Source organism: Vulpes lagopus, chromosome 9 (genome assembly GCF_018345385.1).
Source record: "Vulpes lagopus strain Blue_001 chromosome 9, ASM1834538v1, whole genome shotgun sequence".
In the NCBI taxonomy this organism is placed as follows: Eukaryota; Metazoa; Chordata; class Mammalia; order Carnivora; family Canidae; genus Vulpes; species Vulpes lagopus.
In genome coordinates, this window is record NC_054832.1 from 60690659 (window position 1) to 60715728 (window position 25070).

At 36.2% G+C, this 25070-nt stretch overlaps 1 protein-coding gene and 1 pseudogene across 3 annotated transcripts in view; one reads left to right on the plus strand and one right to left on the minus strand.

Moving 5' to 3' along the window:
- Positions 1–25070, plus strand: part of TRAM1 (translocation associated membrane protein 1) — a 33820-nt gene that overhangs the window by 5983 nt on the left and 2767 nt on the right. The window contains exons 2-11 of one of the 3 annotated variants that reach the window (XM_041769384.1): positions 2670–2733; positions 4999–5120; positions 5241–5357; positions 6718–6776; positions 8360–8444; positions 9020–9091; positions 15614–15684; positions 15791–15895; positions 17786–17929; positions 18273–18433. In XM_041769384.1, coding sequence (XP_041625318.1) covers positions 2670–2733; positions 4999–5120; positions 5241–5357; positions 6718–6776; positions 8360–8444; positions 9020–9091; positions 15614–15684; positions 15791–15895; positions 17786–17929; positions 18273–18433 — 1000 coding nt within the window. The remainder of the gene's footprint in view (positions 1–2669; positions 2734–4998; positions 5121–5240; positions 5358–6717; positions 6777–8359; positions 8445–9019; positions 9092–15613; positions 15685–15790; positions 15896–17785; positions 17930–18272; positions 18434–25070) is intronic. The other 2 variants (XM_041769386.1, XM_041769385.1) reach the window with 2 other exon arrangements.
- LOC121498956 lies at positions 23452–25000 on the minus strand (annotated as a pseudogene).

A 25070-nucleotide genomic window follows, 5' to 3' on the forward strand; every position in this document is an offset into this window, starting at 1 on the left:
CATAAAAGCAACATAAATCTTGACCTGACAACTATCGCTAGATACACTTTGTTTCTCCTTCAGTCTACTATGGTAAGGTTTTTGTTCTGCTTCATTGGAATCACTCAAGCCATCACTGTTGATGGCTTCTTAAACCATCCCGGTCCATTGTATTCTTTTTCTGCCACTTCTCTTTGAAACATTTCCCCCTTGGCAGTGGGGCATCAAGCTATTTTCATTCTCTTTCTGCCTCTCATCATTCCTTCTTATTTTGCCACCAGGTTTTTCTCTGCCCACTCCACGATTCTAATGTTGTCCTACTTCTCTACAAACACTGTGCACTCTCTGTAGATGATTTATATGTCCCCACAGCTTCAACTACCTACTGTAAACAAGGGTCTCACTGCAGAGTTCGAGGTTTAGGCTGATCTGCCTATTGCATATCTCACAGAAATCTGAGTTTATCTAAAATGCAGTATTTTCTCTTTGCTCCAAAAGCTGCTACTCCTCCGGTATTCAGAGTATTACTTTTCACCTAGTTGTTCAAGCTATACATTTCCATACGTAATCTTCAACTCTTCCCTTTTGCTCCCCAAGCCTTATCCTGCCTCAGAAGTTCTGTCTCTATCCCATTGCCACTGACTCAGTTCAGGCCTACTATCTTTCGTGTGGTCTCTTGCAGAAGTCTTATGTTTGACTTGTGTACTTACTCCAGTTTATATTTTATCTAGTATGTATTTGACAATATTGATCAGTCACCTAACATAGGTCAGGCCCCATGCTGGGCTCTAACCATACTGTGAAGAAATAGGCATGGTCCCAACTCTTAATGGAGCTTACTTTCTGATGAGTGTGACAGAAATTAGTAATACTATCACACCAAGAGTATGTGTTTGGAAAGAAAGAAACCTTTGAGATAATCTAACAAAGGAAGTGACCTTCTCTAAGACAGAGAAGGAAGGCTTCCTTGAAAAGATGTGTTGGACTGGAATCCAAAGTGGGGAGGGACAAGGTTTCAGATAGAGCTGTGTGCGGACCCTGTGCCAGGAGGAATGCTGGAGGCAGTGGTCTGAGGTAAAGCCAGAGGGGAAGGGTCAGGGATTATTATATGGGCCACATTATACATTTTGTTCTTGGAGGGGTCTGGAGGGTCTCATTCAGTTGAGCGTCTGACTCTTAATTTTGTTTGACTCAGGTCATGATCTCAGAGTTGTGGGATTGTCTCCTCTTCTTCCTCTCCCTCTGCCCCTCCCCCTGCTCATCCTTTAAATAAATGAGTAATAAATCTTTTTTTAAAGAGATTTTGTTGATTATCCTAGAAAGAATGGAAATCCAGTGAAGAATTTTCAGGGTGGAGGTGGGGGATGGAGGGGCATGGGGAAAGGTGTTAACATGATCAGAAGATGATTCTGGTTGCAGCATGGAGATTGGATTTGAGGGAGCTTGAGAGACCACTTAGTAGTTATATCCACGATCCTCCCAAAAAGCACAAATGAACTTCCCCCATCTCCTAATTCTCCAGTTGTGCCAAAATAAAATCTAAACTATTTAGTCCAACAAACAAGGCCCTTTCTAGCAATTGACAGTTTTCTAGCCTTTTCTACCACTTATTAATGTGTATCCGTGTCGGGCCTCATGTTTGCTAATATTTAACCTTTGCACTTTCTGTTCTTCTACCTAGACTGCCCTCTTCATCCCCCTTTGTGAGCCTAAGGAACCTCTATTTTCCTTTTTTTTTTTTTTAAGATTTTATTTATTTATTTGAGAGAAAGAGAGCATGCATGATCAGGGGGAGGAGTAGAGGGAGAAGCAGGCTCCCCGCTGAGCAAGAGCCAGACTCAGGGCTCTGTCCCAGGACCACAGGATCCTGACCTGAGCCAAAGGCACTTAACCAACTGAGCCACCCAGGTGCCTCGAACTTCTGTTTTACAACAAGAGACAGTTCACACCACGTCCTCTGAGAAGCCTTTCCAGAACACCACCCCAGGAAGATAAAAACAAAACAACAAAAAAATTCGTTTATCCTGAATACTGATTGTATAGTATTATAACAATTTGTTTACCTGTCTTCCTGACCCACCTGAGCTGCAAGTGGTCAGCGATTGTATCATTCGTCTTTGTTATCCTTCCTTGTCTAGCACATTATCTGGTGCCTATAAATATTGAGTAAGCATTCCATTTTTCTGTTCTGACCACTTTTACCAATAATCAGGTCAGTTAAATATTTATTTACCACTTAACTATCCCGGATGTGTGGGAGATAAACACACACACACCACAGACCCCACCTTTGATCCATTTTTGTGGTAGTAAGTGTGCTTCTTTTTCTTTATTAATTTACATTTCAGGCTTTTTTGATAGGGACTTTGTTTATGGTACAGGTCTAGGGTAGAGAATCATTGTCAGATCCCTATTTACAGAAACTATAGAATGTCTCTTTTGAAATTTTGAAGTTAAGAATAACACAAAACTCGTCTAAGCTGCAGCATTCTCGTGAATTATGTCAACTCCCAAGCTCAACCCCGTGGTGATTAGGAATTCCAGTTGGGCTGTCACAGTGCCACAAGGACTACGGTGCCCTTGGTTCTTAGATTTAAGGGCAGAACTCATAATGTTTTCCTCCCCTGATCTGCTACTCTGGAGAAGGTCACATATTGACTTGATCTTTTTTTTTCTTTTTTTCTTTCTAGATAACAGCGAAAGCCTCTATCATTTTTGTTACTCTTCAGTACAATGTTACCCTCCCTGCAACAGGTAGGTAGTTTTCTTTCAGAATTTTCTATTTAAGTGGGAGGGTTTACTTGAACAAACTAGGAAATTACCATGAATACTAAATTCTTTAATTTTCATAGATTTCATTCATGATTAGAGTGAATGTTATTTTAATGATTTTGTAATGCAAGAAATGAGGTTCTGTTGGCTTCACTCTATAGATTATGTGAAAAATAAATTTATTTATTTATTTAGTTAGTTATTTATTTAGTTATTTATTTAGAAGATTTTATTTATTTATGAGAAACAGAGAGAGAGAGAGGCACAGACACAGGCAGAGGGAGAAGCAGACTCGGTACAGGGAGCCCAACATGGGACTCGATCCTGGGTCTCGAGGATCACAACCTGGGCTGAAGGCAGCACTAAACCCCTGAGCCACCGGGGCTGCCCTGAAAAATCAAATTTAATCTGTTTAACACTTACTGGCTATTTTGTAAATGGACTTGACTTTCCATTGGAGGACTTTTTTTTTTTTCCTTTCCCTCTGATCTTTTTCATAAGAAAATTCTAAGAATAGATATTATATATTTGTCCAAAGTGATATCATTCAGTCACGGTTTCTAAAGGTACAATGTTTAGGTTCAGTTTTTCTGATCTGTGAGTTATGTTTTGGACCTAAAGTAACAATCCTTTTAAGTCTATTTTATTTTCGTGTTTTTGTTGTACTCTACCTCTAAATGTCAGTAAGCTCCAGGAATTATAATAGCATCCAAACTACACTTTCAGGCTTTAGTTTTTGAAGTTTCTTTCTTTTTTTCTCTCTCTTTCTTTCTCTCTTCCTTTCTCTCTCTCTTTATCTCTTTCTTTCTTTCTTTCTTTCTTTCTTTCTTTCTTTCTTTCTTTCTTTCTTTCTTTCTTTCTTTCTTTTTAACTTTTTTAATTTAATGGGAGCTCCACTCTCATCGTGGAGCTTGAACTCATGACCCTGAGATCAAGTATCACGTGCTCTATCAACTGAGCCACCCAGGTGCCCCTAAAAGTTTTATTTCTAAATTATGCAATGTGAAAGTCAAGTTATTGGAAGTTGCTTGTAGTTGAATACAGTGATATACAATTAACCAGCATGGGTGAGAGTATTTGGCTAATAAAATATTAACATTCAGACAAGTATTTGACTCTATATTTAGAATTTAAGATCAATTATTTAACATTGAATTGGGTTTAATTCAGTTATATTGTTGCATAAATGTATTTGACCCTTAAATAATGCAGAGGTTAGGGGCATCAACCCCTGTGCAATCAAAAATCCACATACAATTTTTTGAGTTCCCAAAAACTTAACTACTAATAGCCTGTTGTTGACCAGAAGAATCCTTACCAATAACATAGTCAATTAACACATACTTTATATGTTATGTGTGGTATATACTGCATTCTTAAAGTTAACTAGAGAAAAGAAACTGATTTTAGAAAAAAGAAAATATTAAAATTTAAGGGCAAGAATGTACATTGACAGTACTGTATTTCTTGAAAAAAATCTAAAGGTAATTGGACCCACACAGTTAAAACCTGTGTTGTTCAAGGGTCAACCATATTTGGTTTAGTGACTTAGATATCAGATCATTCAAAATGACAAAGTTGTTTTGAAATTTGAATATGCCAGAGAAGAGTAATGCTTTTTTCCCCAAATAGTTTCCATAAACATAAAGCGTGAGAACAACTTAACAGCAATTCACAAGTATTTGATTCAGATTTGTTTTGAAAGATAGAATAATTTCAAGGATCAAAAACAATTTTAAGTAGCAGTTGCCTCTATCTATAGTGCTTATAGGTCAAAACTCCATTCAAATAGAGGTTATATCAGTTTTTCTATCAGAATCATAATGATGTGTCTAGTTGAAAAGAGGTAGAAAATTTCAAAAATTCTTTGAAAAGACAGAAAAATAGGCTAAGTATAACTTTGATGTAACCTAATCTCTGCCTGGAATAATATCAACTTTAGAGTCTTCCCAAGGATCTGAGTATGGCCTCCCCTTCCCTGTTTTTTGGTCTTTAATGGCTGTAACTAACATGTGTCAAGTCTTTTGTAAGTAATTTCTGAGGCCTTAGATTTCTGGATAGTCTTCAATTTTCATTGTTCTAAGACTTAAGATGCCCAAGAGCAAATCACCTATAATGTTTCTATAGGACTTATTTATCAGGTTAGTCTTTTCTTGTTTGTTTCCATAACTATGTTGTACTTAGTGCTGTTTTTATAATCTTATGTATATTTTTGTGTATGTGTGTTCTGTCCTTTTTGGCCTTTAGAAGAACAAGCTACTGAATCAACATCCCTTTATTACTATGGTATCAAAGATTTGGCTACAGTTTTCTTCTACATGCTAGTGGCGATAATTATTCATGCCATAATTCAAGAGTATGTGTTGGATGTAAGTATACAATCTTAGAAATCTATACTTTATAAAATACTAGCTCTCCATACTTAACGATAGTCACATATTGAATATGCTTTATAATATATTCTTAATTACGGTTGTTTTTATTTTTAGAAAATTAACAGGCGAATGCATTTCTCCAAAACGAAACACAGCAAGTTTAATGAATCTGGTCAGCTTAGTGCATTCTACCTTTTTTCTTGTATTTGGGGCACATTCATTCTAATATCTGTAAGTATACACTATGCTTAAATTTTCATTTCACAAAGTATTTATGTTACATACCCAGAACAGAAAATGATGTCCTATTATTAATGCTTATAAGCAAATCCTGAACCGTAGAAAATCCCTCCTCTATTCCTACTCTTATCTAAGATTAGGAATTCTCCCATTGAACTAGTATAAATCAATTTTCAACGATAAGTCTCCTTACATTAGTTTTTATGTGGCAGAAATTCTAAACTGTGTTTAATGTTTCAGAAAGTCTTACTCATTTTAGTCGGTCTGAATGTTGTTTTTATATCTTGTAGTCATTTGCAGGTATCTCTGTATTAGCAAAAAGAGTAAGAAGTCAACGATAACTTTTACTGGGTTGTATGAGTTGTAATGTTTGTAGTCATTTCTTCTTTTAAAAACAGTCCGAGTAGTGTGGAAGCAACTTAAAATATTGTGTTAACTTTTCAGTTAAAGTTATCAAAACCTTTAAGTATATAATTCTAACTAGTGAGGGGGGGGAAGATAATATTTACATTAGTATTATTACTAATAATCCCTGAAATTTATATGCACTCTAGAGTTTACATATTTTTTACTTTGTTAGGACACAATCATTTTTAGTTGCCGTGTTAGAGATGAATAAACAGGCAACGTGTACAATATTAATGTTGGAAATAGACTAAAACTTAATCTTTCCAGGGCTCATTGCATTTTATGCCGCTGCTTTAATGATACTTTATAAATATATGTAATTTCCACTTAAAATCTATCGTATAATTTTCTTTAAACATAGAAGTGTTACATTTCAGTAGGAAAATATTCTTATTAAAACTAACTCACTTGAGAGTTTTTTTTTTTTTAATGTTTGTACATGTGCAATAATTCTCACTGAATAGATCTGGTTATCTAAGAAAAAGATTTAGGTTAGTGTGTGGACATCACCCTATAAAACTTGGCAGCACTTTGATCCTCCATCTCCTGTCAGGTGCTGTGTCTTTCCCAAAACCCTTCTGTGATCGCCCAAGACAAAATTCTCCCATAGCTGTTGTTACCACTGTTATGTATCATTACTGTTTTTTGGTTGTTTTATGTTTGTTTGCATACATGTATTTTTTACCCTACTGGATTGAAAGAATTTTGAGGCCAGGAATTATGCTTATTTGACTTTATATCTTTCATAGTGATTTTCACTTTGCTAAAATAAGCAATTCAACTGAATCAGAAATAACTAAAACAACTAAAAAGTTTAACTTCAGTGGGCTCTTTGGAGCCCAATCTGGGAAATTATAGATGTGCAAGAAATGCAAATACTGTCTTATTCTCCAAAAAGTTTGCATTATACTCAATAGGCTAATTTTCATATCTTCTTTCTTAGGAAAACTACATCTCAGACCCAACTATCTTGTGGAGGGCTTACCCCCATAACCTGATGACGTAAGTCATTTTAGCAGGCTTTTCTTAGTTAAGGACCATGGTCATGTCACTTTTAAGCAGAACCCATTCCTGTCATTCTCCTTAGGGCTTTGGCAAATTCATACCAATGTATGGTATGTAGGTTTGTCATTGGCAGTCCCTCTGCCATAAGAAAAAAAATTCCTGTGCACTTTTTTCGCGTATATGATAATATTTCCGTGTTCATTAGCTTGAAAAAACTGATTTTAACAATAATCTTAATTTAGTTCTGTTTTCCTTTCTCCTCATCCTTTCTTCTCATCAGTTCTCCATCTTCTCTGTACTTTTTCTCCTTTTCTATGCCTCAGTCTCTTTTTACTCCTTTCATTTCTTATTCTCTTACACTGTTAACTTCAAGATGGCGATTGTCTCTTTATCTTCTATCCCCCAAGGTTTCTGTACAGTCCTGTAAAAACAGCTCAGTGTTGCAAAGACATTTAGCTAAATGACTCATTTTTCAAGCCCAGCTCTAGCACAACTATTCCATATTATTTTTCCTTGTTACTTTAGCCTATATTGTTGTTTGCTTTCCTGAATTTGTCATTTTGGTGCATAATATTTTAGGTAATATCTATACATTGTCTTCAATGTGCTATAATTGTTTCATTTATGTAAGTCTTACATTGTGCTCATGCCCACAAGACTGTGTACCTTGACTGCAGTAGGAACTCTATATTATATATCCTTCATTGTGCCAGGCTGTATGTAGGTGTTTATCACCTAGACAGCATTCAGTAAATGCATTGCTATGTGAGAATTGGAAAAAAGATATAAAGGGAATAACATGACCATGCATACCTTTGTTTTAAGTCCAGCAGTAATAGCCATGCTGAGTCATTCTGACTTTTAAAAATGAGCTTTTATGCAGTAGGGTTATAAACATCCTATTTATATGGGACTATTGCCCCTCTCCCCCCAAAAATTTATTTCTGTTTGGCTTTGTGTTTTCTATTCTAGAAGTCTGGTGAAGAGGGTGAAGGTAGCACAAAGAGAAAATGGGAGGACTGGAGGGGTATAATGTCAAGAGACTATTGATTTTACCCAAGTAGAGTTACCATATTTCCCTAAGAAAAAATCCAGGGGTGGGGGGGGTTGCAGTTGGGATTATACTAATTTCAGGTGATCATTCATCTATACACCTTCACTTTTGTGTCCATCTTTTTGTTTCCTTTTGATGAAACCTTAAAAGTCTGTGAGGTGACTCCTCCAAAGTCATGTTCTTACGTTTTCAGTAGCTAACATGACATACTAATCAGTATTAATTTACTAGTAAACAAGGTGGTCTGGTTGCTCCCAGCCAGCATGCAGGTCATCAGCGTTCTGCAGATAATATCTTTGCATCTGCTGTTTAATCCAGAGGAATCAACTGGTGGTGAGAATATTCTTAGAGATGCAGGGAAGTGGCTGCTGGGGAGCCGTGAAAGGTGCACAGAGTACTGCACGGAGACCTAAAATGATAACACGAAGGTGGCTACTCAGTACATCCTGATTTCCAGTGCTTGTTTTTCCTTTATTCTTTAAAAATACTATACTTTAAAACCATATTTTTTTGCTTTCTTGTGCAGATTTCAAATGAAGTTTTTCTACATAGCCCAGTTGGCTTACTGGTTCCATGCTTTTCCTGAACTCTACTTCCAGAAAACCAAAAAAGTAAGCTGGGATTTGTCATTTTAAAAGTTGTCTTGTCATTTTTTTTCCATTTTTTTGAAAAGTCACTCTAAAACTAACCATTTCCTCACATCTCTAACCTTCTTTCCTTCCCACCTCAACTCTTCCCTCATTATTCTCCCACTTGCCCTCTTTCCAAAAAACTAAATATATTCCTCACATATTTCTTGAAAAAAACCCTTTGTCATATTTTAACTTAGACTGGAATATTTTACATTTGACATGTTAATTGCTTATCTTAAAATGGTATTAGTGGTAATTGAAAATAAAATTTTTTAAAAATGAAAATAAAATTTAAACAAATTTTGAAATGTAATACTAGTTTTATATTATTGAAATACTAGCTTTATATTATTGATATTCTTAGGAGTTTCACAAATGAGACAAAAGGATTAATTATTCTGCAACTAACAATTCTGTGTGTTCAGGCCCAGTAAAAAATTCAGTATTAAGTGAAGTGAGCCATAGTTAAATACTCAGTAGCAAAGCCTTTCCTAAAATGAGTGGAACATTCTTTTTAGCATGTGAGAAAAGTGTTTTTTGTTTTATTTGAACAGGTAACTACCGGAGCAGTGCAATATCCTCCTTTCTACTTTACCTGCAGTAGTTTTTCTAAAGTCAGAATTTGGGTAATTGCCAAGTAAACTTTAGTTCCTTTATTTAACTCTTTCCTCTCTCAAACTTGTACCACCTCCCTTTTGTTTTATTTTATTTTTTAAGTATTTATTTATTCATGAGAGACACACAGAGAAGCAGAGACACAGGCAGAGGGAGAAGCAGGCTCCATGCAGGGATCCCGCCTGCCATGGGGCTCTATCCCAGGTCTCCAGGATCATGCCCTGGGCCGAAGGTGGCGCTAAACCACTGAGCCACCGGGCTGCCCTCCCTGTTGCTTTAAACTAAAATACAGCAGCTCACCTGTGCTCTGTGTGGGTTTCTCTGGTTTATACCACCTCCTCCGTGCTCCCTTTTCCCTCTCTTCTCTCCGTGGGCTTCATTCACACTGATACCATCTAACTTTATGATCCCAGCACATCAGTTCTTTTTCTGGGAATACCTTTAAATTAATCAAGCACTCTTAAACTCTGTTTTTTGAAGAAAGATTATATCTAAAATCCCCATACAGGAATACAGATAAAACAACTTTGGTCCTGAGTTAACAACTATTGAAGCTGGTTATGGCTACATGAGTATTCTTTATACTCTCTATTTGTTGGATATAAATTTACATTTTTCCACATTTAAAGCTCCCTTACTTTGAGAAGCTTCTCAGGATAGAAGTGTAATGTGACTAGTTCATCTCTGCCTTCTGCAAATTCCCACCTATTTCTATGTGTATTGTAAATAGTTAATCCGTGAATATAGGTACCTAATTTATTGCTGCTTTGTGTCTGTGTTTTTTGTGTCCTATGTGTCTGTCATCTTTATGTTATCTGCTATGATTAGAAGACAGCACCAAAGTAGAGTTCATGTACTATGGTTTGAAAGTTCTTTTTATGTTGATTTCTTTTTCAAGTGGAATATTTTTCTAGTTAAGTTGATTATAAGGATTATGATGAAGATCCATAAAACCTTTGGCTTAGAACTGTGTTAAGATTCTTAGGTTCACAGTTTCCAGAAGCCCTTCCATATTCAGTAAGCAGCTAATGTGAACCACCAATGTCCTCCAACTGCACTGTCCAAAACAGAAGCCACTAGCCTCATTTAAAGTAATTACAATTAAAAAAAACAGAAAGTTCTGTTGGGCAGTATTACTGAGAACATCATAGTTTCTTAATGTGCCATAACTCAAATATTTAAAGCTTTTCTTCATGTACATACTTGTATACGCCTAGACAGTACCTTTGGGCTCATTATTAATCTTTATGTCTCTGTCTTATTCATTGACCATGTAAATAAAGAAGGACATTTCAAAGTAATTGTTCATTTTAGTTTTCAAAGTTCTTTCCTTATCAATTCCTGCCAGATGGCATTTCTCCAGAAATGCAATCTAATTTTTATGGAATAATTTGCATAACTTAGAACTTAACTGAAACTATTTTTAACACCTACATATGACAGTCGAAAGTAACTGTTTCAAGTAATTAACATAATTTGAAAGTAACAGCTGCATATGTGTTAAACAGTTTCTTAAAATTTACTCTATGAAAATTATTTTTGGAGGAACTCTTTACTGGAAGAAACTAGTACAGTGATTGTTTTGAACTGATTCTACAGAAAAATGAAGAAAGAAAGGAACACTATTGTTAGTAGCAGTTCAAGAGGTGTGTTAGTCACAAACCAGTTTCTTTGAAGGAGAATATTTTAAATACATACAAATATATGCCTCAATATAAACATTACTCCATTTTGCCCATAAGAAGATTCACAAAGTAATTTCTTAGCCAACTTGCATATATGGGGTTTCGAGGAAGTCTCAATGAAATAGCCAAACACTTTATTTCTGATATTCAATTTTCTTAGTTTAATTATACATGCATATAATTGCATATCATCTGAAGTTTTTTAAATTAGAAATAATGGTTTTTCCTCTTCCTACTTCATGAAAGTTATATTCATACTTTCCACATGCAACTTTGTTGTTCATATCTGTCATTCATCTCTAGAGCCACTTTTGAATCCTCTAACTCAGTTTTTCCAAGTATATCATCTTCCCTCTACTGATTACTCTGTAGACCCTCTATAAGGACTTAGAAATCACATTGATTAAAGTTTTTAAGGCTGTGTTATCTTACCCAAACATGTATTTCTTATTCAGAATAATCGATATGGATCCCTATTATGTAAGAGTTTTAAAAAGATTTAAATTTGAGATGGCTCCATCTGTGGTTTAGGGGAAAATCTTTGCCATATATTTGGGCATATTTGTGATACTCCATTTAAAGTCAAGTTTTTTTAGTACAGTGTAATTAAGAAAAGCATTTTCTTATAAGAATAGAAGTTTACTAAAGTATATGACTCACCTTTTTAATAAAAAGATGTTGGAATAACAACTGAAAATGTCACTTGGAGTTATCATTTTAGAACTTATTTTGATTTAATGTACTATATTTACTAGATTTTCTATGAAAATGACAGAATTTTAAATCATCATTCCATGATTTCATTCTTATATTAATTATTGAAACATCATTAAGAATCTAAGACTTTGAAGGGAGCCTGGGTGGCTCAGTCAGTTAAGTATCTGCTTTTGGCTCACATCAGGATCCGAGGGTCCTGGGATGGAACCCCGCATTGGGCTCCTTGCTCAATGGGGAGCCTGCTTCTCCCTCTCCCTCCACTTCCCTCTCCCTCTGCCTGCTGCTCCCCCTGCTTATGCTCTTTCTCTCTGTGTCAAGTATTTCATCAAAGTTTTATATTCTTTTTTTTTTTTAAGATTTTATTTATCTGAGGGTATATGCATGAGCAGGTTGAGGGAGAGGAGCAAGCAGACTCACTGCTAAGTGTGGAGCCTGATGTGGGGCTCGATCTCACAACCTTGAGATCATAACCTCAGCCAAAACCAAGAATCTGCTGCTTAACTGACTTAGCCACCCAGATGCCCCTAAAATTTGATAAAGCCTTTCTAATAACACATTTTTATTATGTATTTTTTTCCATTCAAGTATACAAGAAGTTTGTTAATCTTTATTTTTTATTTATTTTTGAGAGAGAGAGGGAGCATGGAGGGGTGGTAAAGAGGGACAAGCAGAATGCAGAGCCCCATGTGGGGTCAGTATCCTGACACTGAGATTATGACCTGAGCCGAAACCAAGAGTCAGATGCTTAACTGACTGAAACCACCCAGATGCCCCAAGCAAGCTTTTGAACTAGTTTCTAAAGCTTTCCAAAGTACAAAGTATTAAGAAATATCTTTCTAAATAATATTCCCTTCAGTTATATACAAATCGACCAATGTCTCTAAAGCAATGTTTTTACACTCAAAGCCTAACTCAAGAAAAAGTAAAAATAAATGAATGACAGAGAGGAATATAGTACTACAGGGAGTGATGGAGCTTATTGTGAACTGGAGAACACACTCTACATTAAAGGCATTCCCATATTCTTTTAAGATTACAGAGGTAATGGGGATGTTATAGCATAATTCTTTAAATGAGAAATTTTATCTAAATTTCATTTAGAAAATGGCTGTAATGGCACCCCTGTTCTAAACCAGACTCAAGACATTCTCTTATCCTCGTAGGGTTACAGCCCCACAGGCAAGATGCTTATGTGTCAGAGGCCAACAACAACTTCCCTAGTACCATGGTCTCCAGTTACACATTTTCCTTGGGAATGAGAAACAGAGGCAGCTGGGTGAAACTTGGCCATCTGAATTCACTGACCATATCACAGATCCCACTTCCGGAGTCAGCATGCCATTCAAGAGCAGTGGTCACTCTTTTTAAATCTAGTGTCTAGGTAAATAAAAAAGAGGCTGGGAGAAAGCTGTTTTTGTTTTTGTTTTTTTTTAAGATTATTTTTTATTTTTTATTTATTCATGAGAGACACAGAGCAAGAGAGAGAGAGGCAGAGACACAGGTAGAGGGAGAAGCAGGCCCCATGCAGGGAGCCCGATGTGGGACTCGATCCCGGATCTCCAGCATCACACCCCGGGCTGCAGGCGGCACCAAACCGCTGCACCACCAGGGCTGCCCTGTTTTTGGTTTCTCAAGACATTTTCACACATCATCCTACAATTTTATTGTGTAAATAAACATTTTCTATCAGGAACCAGAAATGAGGTTTTGCCTATTTGTTTGAAGATTAATGAACTGCAGGTTACCTGGGTGGCTTAAGTCAGTTAAGTGTCCCACTCTTGGTTTTGGATCTCAGGGTTCAGGGATCAAGCCCCTCATCAGGCTATGTGCTCAGTGCAGAGTCTGCTTGAGATTCTCTCCTCCCTCTTTTCTTCCCCTCACTTGCATGCATACTCTCTCTTCTGGAATAAATAAATAAAATCTTTTAAAAAGCCATTTCTAGGTATTTGATGGTTATGAAGATAGAAGCTGGTGGTGAGGGACGCCTGGGTGGCTCAGCGGTTGAGCGTCTCACTCAGGGCGTGATCCTGGAGTCCCAGGATCGAGTCCCACATCAGGCTCCCTGCATGGAGCCTGCTTCTCCCTCTGTTTGTGCCTCTGCCTCTCTCTCTCTCTTTCTCTCTCTCTCTGTCTCTGTCTCTCATGAATAAATAAAATCTTAAAAAAAAAAAAAAGCTGGTGATGTTATTTTACTCTTCATTACTGACTCGATTGTCAACAAGAGCAAGGCTAAAATGCAGAGTTGAACCTGAAGTTAAAGAAACTTCAACATCACCTTCCCTAATTAGATTGAGATTTAAGAACAAAAGATATAAGAGAAGGAGAATAGTTTTCAGAAATGTAGATTGTAATTTATAATAGTGTTTTTAGATTTGTCAGAAAGGGAAGAAATAGGCAGCTTAGGTTCTCTACTAAATGATATATTTTTTAAATTTGTGTTTTTCCTTTAAAATTAATTTTTAATCCCCCCAAGAAGTTATATTCTGTAAAAGTTTTTCCAGCAGTTATTCCAGCAAATTGGCTACATTGACTTAAACAAGTTTTTATGTAATAAAATGAGTTTAGTGTTGAGTCAGCAATTAAGAAACTATGAAGCTTTTGTTATAAGTATCAAGAGTTCCCTGATCTCTTTTTTCCTCAGAAGTGTGGAACATAGATTAACACATCTGAAGGAATATGGTAGTATTTCCTATAACATTCATTCACATGCTACTTTAATTTAAGATACTTTATTTAAAATTATAGTTAAAAGTCTTTTGTTGTGTACTAAAATCATGTTGTACATTATGAATGATAAAAACACACTTTGGGAAACCTGTATATAATGTGTATATAGTGACACCTGTATTCATAGCATATGAACTTATATTTATAACATTGTAGATGACCTGTTCTGAAATGATGGTAAGAACAGAAAAAGGTTCCCGTATGGTTGAACTTCAGCATGTTAGTCTTCACTCTGTTCTCCCTCTCTCCTTTTTTTTTTTTTTTTTTAAGATATTTATTAGAAAAAGAGAGCACATGAGCTGGGGGGAGGAGCAGTAGAAGAGGGAGAAGCAGACCGCCCAATGCAGGGCTTGATCCCAGGACCCCACGATCATGACCTGAGATGAAGGCAGCCTCTTAACCAACTGAACCATCCAGGTGCCCTCTCCAGGTGGCACCTGGAGAAATATTTCATTGGAAGTTTGAAAATTAGGTGGAGAGAATCTTAAGACAGCTAATTTTCAGAGATCCTTTCTCTCCCAATTGGAAGACAGCTATAAACTGGTATCATATCTTAGGTTTTTTCCCCTGAGAGTCCCCAAACAGTACCATATATAGTACTATTCAACTGTTTTATGTTTTACCTTTCTAACACTTGATCTTTGTACCATTCTTACTAGAGAAGAATTTTTTTTTTTTAAAGCTTTATTTATTCATAAGAGATAACAGAGAGAGCGGCAGAGACACAGGCAGAGGGAGAAGTAGGCTCTTCACAGGAGGCTGATGCAGGGCTCGATCCCAGATCCTGGGATCACCACCTGAGCCCGAGGCAGCCCCCCAATCACTGAGCCATCTGGGCATCCTGAGAAGAATTTTCAGTTTCAAAACTATAATTATAAAATCTCTATTCTTTCTCTGAAGATTTGGAGAAGTAACTCTACAGAAAAGTAGACGTAGTAGAGGGCCAATAGAGACCTGTACTCAGCTGTACTAGATTCCAGAGATGAGTTTAGTGACGTTCCAAAGGAATGCATTTCAGTCCACTTGATATCAACCCTCCGTTTAAAAATTGGAATTAGCAGCTGTAGTACACGAATAGTACTAACCAGGCTTAATATAGCCTTATACTATATATATGTCAGGCTACTATAACTATGTCCCTTATATACATGGAACACAGCAAAAACCAGAGCAGAAATGAGATGTATACGCATTTCATAAATGAACAAGTTTATTGAGTTTAACACTCAGTTTTTACAAACATTGTGACTGTAACTCAAGATGAAAAATAAGGTTTTACATCATAATCTAATGTATATATGTGTGTGTGAAATCGGTAATAAAATTTTCATGAAACAGTACAATGTGCTGTACACGGAAGTGTTTCAGCCTGTTTTAATCTATAATGCATCTCTCTATTTACAGGAAGATATTCCTCGTCAGCTTGTCTACATTGGTCTTTACCTCTTTCACATTGCCGGGGCTTATCTTTTAAAGTGAGTTGGGCTTTTGCTTGGATGTATAAATGGACTGGGTAGATATTGTGTCAGTCTATGTTAATTGATAATTAACCTTTACATTTTAAATATGTTCTTTTAACAGTTTGAATCATCTAGGACTTGTTCTTCTGGTGCTACATTATTTTGTTGAATTTCTTTTCCATATTTCCCGCCTGTTTTATTTTAGTGATGAAAAGTATCAGAAAGGGTAAGTTGTTTAGCCATTCTCTTTGTTGTATAATTAAAATCAGTGTCTGTGTTGCCAAGGACTGTGCTATTGCCAAGGTCTATGCTGAGGGCAATTATATATCATTCTGTGAGCTGTTAGTAGTAGCTTTAAATTTTTTTTTAAGATTGTATTTATTTATTTGAGAGAGAGAACATGAGCAGAGGGGAAGGGCAGAGGGAAAGGGAGAAGCCGACCCCCTGATGAGCATGGAGCCTGATGTGGGACTCGATCCCAGGACTATGAGATCATGACTTGAGCCAAAGGAAGATGCTCAGCTGAGCCACACAGGTGTCCCTTTTAGTAGTACCTTTATTTTTTTTAAAAAAGATTTTATCTATTCATGAGAGACACACAGAGAGAGGCAGAGACATAGGCAGAGGGAGAAGTAGGCTCCCTGCAGGGAGCCTGATGCAGGACTTAATCCCAGGACCCCAGGATCACAACCTGAGCCAAAGGCAGATGCTCAATCGCTGAGCCACCTAGGTACCCAGTAGTAGCTTTAATTTAATGTGAAACAACTTCACAATTCAGGTGGGTATTTTATTCTCTAAATTGGAGTCTCATCTTAGGTAGAGATATGTTACATTGGAACATGTACTTTTAAAGGGTTTTTTTGGGTTTACTGTTCTATTATAATTGTCCTTTTGTTTAATGCCTGTTTTTATTTTGGAGGAAAAGTAATAGGGAAGTGACTAGAAGAATAGGGAAAGAAAAAAACAAAATAATATAATAGATTATATAGTCTAAAAGATGCTAAAATATTTCTGTGGGAAAACTGGACTGAAAACAGAATTGGGGGATGCCTGTCAGCAGTTCAGCGCCGCCTTCTTGGCCCGGGCGTGATCCTGGAGTCCCGGGATCGAGTCCCACGTCAGGCTTCCCGGATGGAGCCTGCTTCTCTCTCTGCCTATGTCTCTGCCTCTTTCTCTGTGTCTCTCCTGAGTAAATAAATAAAAATATTTAAAAACAACAACAACAGCAGAATTGGAGCAGTATGACTTGTAAAAAAAAAAGAAAGAAAGAAAAAAGGTAAAACAAGGCGTATTAAGTAGGAATTGGGTGTCCTGTTCACATGACAGCTTTTGTTTTGGCCAGCATTTTTCAAAATTGTTCTTTATACCAGTAGCTTTGAGGATCATTAATGATGGTTTTTGGTTTTTTTTTTTTAAGATTTTTATTTATTTATTGGGGATCCCTGGGTGGCTCAGAGGTTTAGCACCTGCCCAGGGCGTGATCCTGGAGTCCCCATCAAGTCCCACATCAGGCTCCCTGCATGGAGCCTGCTTCTCCCTCTGCCTCTCTCTCTCTCTCTTTGTGTCTCTCATGAATAAATAAATAAAATCTTTAAAAAAAAAAAAGATGAGCCAGAGGCAGATGCTCAATCACTTAGCCACCCAGGCACCCCAATAGTTATATTTTAAAAAGGAGATTGGGGGTGCCTGGGTGACTCAATTGGTTAACCATCTGTCTTCACTCAGGTCATGATCCTTTGGGGAGCCCACTTCTCTCTCTCCCTGCCATTCCCAATTGCTTGTGCACATGCACGCTCTCTCACTGTCAAATAAATAAATAAAATCTTTTTAAAAAAAATAATAGAAAAAAAAAATAATAGAATAAAAATAAAACAGATCAGCTAAACAAAAAATCAATTATTTCTTTACTTGACATCCTAAAATCTTATATAAGCTATGTTATGTATCTTCAAGAATGTAATATATAGCATATCCCAAACATTATACTTCAGGATCTTTTTTGCAGAATAATAAGAAATGTTTTAATACGCATTTACTTAATAGGAATCTGATCCTATTAGAATATTTTCATATCTTTACAATTTAATCAATTTGATTTGGGACATTTTTCTTCCAGGTTTTCTCTGTGGGCAGTTCTGTTTGTTTTGGGAAGACTTCTGACTTTAATTCTTTCAGTACTCACTGTTGGCTTTGGCCTTGCAAGAGCAGAGAATCAGAAACTGGATTTCAGTGCTGGGAACTTTAATGTGTTAGCTGTAAGGTACGGTCAATTTAACATTTTTCTCACTTTTTACTGCTATATAATATATATTATCCATTTATGATGTAAATCAACTTTAAAAAATAGACAAATATGGGGGGAACACTGTCATTGGATTTCAAACCTGCAGTAGCACATGTCTCAGATGAAATACTAAAGGATCTCTTTGAATTTAGAAATTAACCATTAATGAAATCATTGTTTATTAATGTAATCGTATCACCAGTGGGAATTTAGCACCAAGTTAATACTATCAATGCAGGATAGAATACCTCATTCAATGGCATTGCAATAATATACTCTAATTTTTTTTTTTTTGCTTTTTAACCTTATTTATTATCAGAATTGCTGTCCTGGCATCCATTTGCATTACCCAAGCATTCATGATGTGGAAGTTCATTAATTTTCAGCTTCGGAGGTGGAGGGAACATTCTACTTTTCAGGCACCAGTTGTGAAGAAGAAACCAACAGTGACTAAAGGCAGGTCTTCTAGAAAAGGAACAGGTTTGTATTCAGTAAGCAGCGGAAAAGCTGAAATAGAAAACATTTTTTAAAAAATGTTATGGGGCCTTATTCTAAACTTAATTTAAAATAATCAAAATTTAAAAATTAAAAAATTTTAATTAGAGCAATGAGCAGGGGGAGGAGCAGAGGGAGAGGGACAAGCAGACTCTGTGCTGAGTGCAGAGCCCAGCAAGGATTCAGTCTCTGAACCCTGAGATCATGACCTGAGCTGAAACCAAGAGTCAGAAGCTTAACCAGCTGAGCCACCCAGGTACCCCTAAAATCTTATAAAGAAAATGTTACTCTGTTTTTAGCAAAATCAGAGGCAACACAAAACTTATCCCATTTGACAGATGGTTGATTCCCTGGAGTCAGTTATTCCCCAAAAGCTGTCCCCAAAATTCTTTCTCCCAAGCTTTTCATTAGACCAATATTTTTGGCCATTTAAGTAGTGAATAACTAACCTAGCAAGAAGTAGTTTGTGCTTTCAGGTATCTTACTCATATTTAAAAAACAAAACCTCTTTTTAGCCCCTTCCCATCTGCCTTTAGTCCCAAGTAGAACAGCTTTTTCTGTAACTTGATTGCTTGATCCTTCATTTCTGAACCTGCACCTAACCTCTTTCTTTTCTGTCTTGCTTTTAATTGAAAAAACTTTGACATCGCAGTAATTTTTTCAACTTGTAGTTGTTGTTATACTTGAAATTGTAAAACAGAAGTTCCAGTTTTAAAAAATATATCAACTCTGATTTGCTCCTTAAAAGTCTTCATATTTGATAGTTTATGTCCTCTAGCCCTATCCTACTCAAGCTAGTCTCAGCAGTTCTTGGGCCTTTGCTCATTTCATATAAATTTTAGTACATCTTGGTCAATTTCTACCTCCCCCCCCCAAAAAAAAATCATGCTGGGATTTTAGATTGGAATTACATCGAATCTGTAGATCATTTCAAGGAGAATTGAACACTTTAGCCTATGAATATGGCATATATTTGCATTTGCCTAGATTAACTACTTTCAGTGATAATAACCACTTTGTTGGGATCTAAATCACATACCATACCATAAAGTTCACCCTTTAAAGTACATGTTTCAGCTTATTTATTTTCTGTCTCTGTGGATTGGCCTTTTCTGGACATGACATATATATATTGTGATCCTTTGTGACTGGTTTCTTTCACTTAGCATGTACTTAAGGTTTATTCATGTTGTAGTAAATACCAATAGTTTATTCCTGTTTATATCCAAATACTTTTTCCATTGTGTAAATATACCAGATTATGTTTATCCACTTATTAGTTGATGGGTATTTGGGTTTCCACTCTTTAGCTAATATGAATAATGCTGCGTAAACATTTATGTACAGGTTTTTGTTTGAACACCTGTTTTTGCTCTCTTGAGTATATACCTAGGAACAGTATGGTATGGCTAGGTCAAATGGTAACTGTATATTTAACATTTGCTGGGGAGCTGCTAAACTGATATCCAAAGTGGCTGCACCATTTTATATTCATTGTTTTTGCATATGATATCCAGTTGTCCCCTGCAGCATTTGTTGAAAAGACTAACCTTTCTCTATTGAGTTACCCTGATATTCTCATTGAAAATCAGTTGATCAGCTGCTTACAGGGCAAATAAATAACTTGTTTTCAATGGGGAGAGGAATCAGTTGATCAAAAAGTAGGAATTTATTTTTGGACAGTTCTATTCTGTTAATCTGTATGCCTATTCTTATGCCAGTACCACACGGTCTTGATTACTGTTGCTTTCTAGTTGGTATTGAAATCAGGAAGTGTGAGTCCTCCATTTTGTTAGGTTTCTTCATGCTTTGGTTATTCTGGGTCCCTTGCACTTCCGCATGAATTTTAGGATCAGCTTGTCAATTTCTCCAAAAGCCAGCTGGGCTTTTCATATAGATTACTTTGAATCTGTCAAGAATCATAAATGTCCTTCCATTTATTTAGATTCTCCTTTCATTTCTTTTAGTTAAATTTTATAGTTATCAGTATGTTAGTCTTGTACTTCTTTTTATTCCTAAGTATTTTATTCTTTTTTTGACGATATTCTAAACAGAATTATCTTTCTTAATTTCATTTTTGTATTATTTATTGCCACTATATAGAAACACAATTGATTTTTCCATATTGATCTTTTGTCCTGCAACATTGCTGAACTTTCTATGTTTATTATTTAGTACTGGGGTTTTTTTAGTGGATTCCTTTGCATTTTCATGTCATCTGTAGATAGAAATAGTTTTACTTCCTCCTGTTTAATCTGGATGATTTTTAATTTTTTTTTTAATTTTTTTTTTTTTTAATTTATGATAGTCACACAGAGAGAGAGAGAGAGAGAGAGGCAGAGACACAGGCAGAGGGAGAGGGAGAAGCAGGCCCATGCACCGGGAGCCCGACGTGGGATTCGATCCCGGGTCTCCAGGATCGCGCCCTGGGCCAAAGGCAGGCGCTAAACCACTGCGCCACCCAGGGATCCCCAATCTGGATGATTTTTATTTCATATTCTTGACAAATTGCCTTAGCTAGAGTCTCCAAAACAATGTTAAGTAGAAGTGGTAAGCGCAAATATCCTCATCTTCCCCTGATATTAGGAAAGCATCCATCTTTTACCATTAATGATGTTACCTGTGGGTTTTCATGAGTGCCTTTATCAGCTTAAGGAAGTTCCCTTCTATTTCTAGTTTGTTAGTGTTTTTATCATGAGAGGATATTAGATTTTGTTGCTTGCACTTTCTGCATCTCCTGAGATCATCAAATAGTTCTTGTCCTACATATTATTGATATCATGTATTACTATTAGTTGATTTTTGAACATTAAGCCAACAATGTATTCCTGAGATAAATCCCATTTGGTCACGGTATATAATTCTCTTTAGATGTTGTTTGATTTGGTTTGCTAGTATTTTATTGAGCATTTTTATATCTGTATTCATAATGGATATTGATGTGTATTTTTTTGTAATACATTTATTTTCAAATGTAAAACCAATCTTGCATTTCTGGCATAAATTCAAGTTGCTGATGATAATACATCATTTTTAGTAGATTGGTGTTTTTGGTATTTTGTTAGAATTTTTACACTTGTGTTCATATAAAAATTCGGCCTCCATTTAGCCTGTTTATGTTTTTGCTGTATTTTCATCAGATCTTGGTATCAGGGTTATGGTGACTTTATAAAAAGTATTGAGCAGTTTTATCCTTTGTGTGATATCAGCATTATTTCTTACCTAAATGTTTAGAAGAATCTACCAGTGAAGCTGCTTAGAATCTTCTCTAGGGTAGGATATTTACCTATAGATTTACATTTTTTAATAGATAAGATTATTCAGGTTTTTATTCTTTATTGTGTCTCTTCTGAAATGTGTTTTTCAAGGAATTTGTCCATTTCATCTAACTTCGCAAGTGTATTGGTAAAATTATTCATACTGCCCTCTTATTAATTTCTGTAGAACAGTTATACTTTATTTCATGTGTTGGTAATTTATGCCCTTCTGTCTCTTTTTGCCATCAGCCAAGAACTAACATTTATGAGCTTTTTTTCGTTGATTTTCTTAGTCATATCATTGATTTCTGTTCCTATTTCCCTTTTTTTGGTCTTGATTTGCTGTTTTGTTATTTGTGGTTTACCTTCTTGAGATGGATCTTTACATCATTGATTTTCTGCCCATCTCATGAATTACTTGCAATTAAAGACAAACTTTCCCTTTCAGCAGTGCTTTAATTGAATTTCACAAATTCTGGTATGTCTTTTTCATTATCATTCAGTTCAGGATATTACAATTCCAATTTGATTTCTTCTTTGACCCATACATCATATATTAATGCATTGTTTAATTTACAACTACATGGGCATTTTCTAGTTTTCTTTTTGTTCCTGAATTATTTCAATTCTTTGGAATTTGTTGAGACTTTCATTATGGCTCAGCCAGGTGTTCAGTTTTGGTAAATATTCTGTTTAGACTTCTAAAGTATGTGTTTTCTGGGCAGCCCTGGTGGCGCAGTGGTTTAGCGCTGCCTGCAACCCAGGGCATGATCCTGGAGACCGTGGATCAAGTCCCACATCCGGCTCTCTGCATGGAGCCTGCTTCTCCCTCTGCCTGTGTCTCTGCCTCTCTTTCTCTCTCTCTCTCTCTCTCTCTCAATAAATAAAATCTTTATTTTATTTTATTTTTTTTAGTATGTGTTTTCTGAATCTGTTGGGTATTATGCTGTATATCAGGTCAGATTTGTTAGTTGTATTATTCAATCTTTTATATCTTTACTGATTTGGTAGATGGAGTTCTGTTCAATCAGTTATTGCAGGAGATACGACATTTCCTTGTAGCTTATATAAGTTTTTGCTTTAAATATTTTGAACATGTATTATAGGTACATCTAAATCTAGGGTTACAAATTCCTGTTGAATTTGTCCTTTTCTCTTATAGAAAGTCCATCTTCATCTCTAGTAAATGTCTGAATTTAGCTACACCAACTTTTTTTTTTGGTAAAATGTTAAGATGTATCTTTTCTGTATTTCTCTACTTTAAACCTTTTTTGCCTTTAAATGTAAATCGCATTTCTTTTAAGTAGTATATAATTGGATTTAATTGTTTTCATCCAATCTAATAATTATTGTCTTTGTTTTTTGGCAGTTATACTATGATGTGCCTGAGTATGATTTTCTGTGTATTTATCCTGTTCTCTGTCATGTAGAGCTTCCTGAATCTTGGCTTGGCTTCTTTCATCATTTTGGAAAATTCTTGACCATAACTTCTTCATATATTCTTTGCCACATTCTCTCTCTCTCCTTCTGGGACTCCAACATATGTGTTAAACTCTTATACCTGTCTTAAATTTTTTTTTTTTAATTTTTATTTATTTATGATAGTCACAGAGAGAGAGAGAGAGAGGCAGAGACACAGGCAGAGGGAGAAGCAGGCTCCATGCACCGGGAGCCCGATGTGGGATTCGATCCCGGGTCTCCAGGATCGCGCCCTAGGCCAAAGGCAGGCGCCAAACCGCTGCGCCACCCAGGGATCCCTTATACCTGTCTTATATCTTTTCATGCCTTCTGCATTTTTCATCCCTTCTTTCTAAATTTCAATCTAAGTATTTTTTCTGGTTCACTGATTTCTTTTGTTATGCCTAATCTGCTATTAAATTTATTTATTAAGTCTGTATTTTCAGGTACTATATTTTCCAGTTCTAGGATTAAAGATTTTAGTTATCTTGTGAAATTCTCCATCTGTTCATTTATTTATATTACTCATTGTTCTTTTAATGTCCCTGTTTGATAACTCCAGATATAGATCACCTGAGGATCTTTTTCTTTTCTTTTCCTTCCTTTTCCTTTCCTTTCTTTTCAACAGTAAACACCTTTATTATATGAGTCGAAGAGAGGAGGGAGGAGGATTTATTGCTTTCTGGACCTTGATTTTCGTCAAATAGAACTCTAGCTTCTTGCCCTCTAGCACATAGCCATCTGCTCAGCCACACTACACTGGCCTGGTCTTCAAACAGTGCACACAAGAAGCCTGCCCTGATGGAACTGCACCTCCAAAAAACTGTTGATTTTTGGCATTCTTTTTTCTTTCATTATATTTCTTCTGAATTTTCTTTGATTCTTTTTTGTTTAAAATCTCTTCCTCCTTAGGAGTCAACTTAGCCCCCTTCTTGCAGCCCAGAGGTAGTACATAGTGGGACGCATACCATAATACTGTGCGCTGTAATGAGCACAGTACAATTCCTTATCAGGGTCTTGGTGTAGACTAATTCATTGTTGGATGCTTTGTAGACAATATCTGATAATTCCTTCCTGGTACTTATAACACTCAGCCCTCAAGAGAAGTTCCCCACATCCAGCCTCAAGGCAGGGTATTTCTTCTTGCCTCCCCAGATTGGGCCTGTGTGTATGTGGTAGAGCATCCTAGCTCATACATGTGCTTCTTGTAGTAGAGCTTTCTCTTGCCCCTCATCTTGCAGGGCTTGTACCACTTGTCTCAATAGATGCTCTTGAGTGCTGCTGAAAAGAGCAAAGATCTATTCCTGATATATTTCTTTCTTAGCTTTTAGTCATTTGGTCTTGCTTTCTGGAATACCTGGTAATTTTTAATTGAATACTGGACATTTAATGTAAAAATGTATATAGGTTCTAGTGACTTTATAGAGGCTCTGGATTGAATATGGGTAGATCCTTCTGTCCTGTCAAAGCTTATCTATTTCTAGTTTGCCCTCATTCCTAGAAAGTCAACCGTTAGTACAGTCTGTCTTCTCTGACTGTAGATTCAAATTTTTTTCTTCCTGTCTTTATGAAACTAATCAGTACTCTGTTTAGCTTTGTACTTGCATAGGAGTTGGTTTCTGTTTAATTTCTCTGAGTCTTGCTTCATGCGTGCACATTCAAGTAATTGGCAAATACCTTATGGGAGAATACACAGCAGCCTTGGGTTGTTTTTTCCTTTCAAACAGCCATTTTTGTATTCCAACTTCAATGAATATTTTTGAAGGCAAGATTAGTCTGACATTAGCTATAAATCAATCAATTGATCAATAGATAGGTATCTCCATCATAACTTGAAGAAGGCAGCCATATAACACTCCTAAACATAAGAGTTATCCTAGGGATCCCTGGGTGGCGCAGCGGTTTTG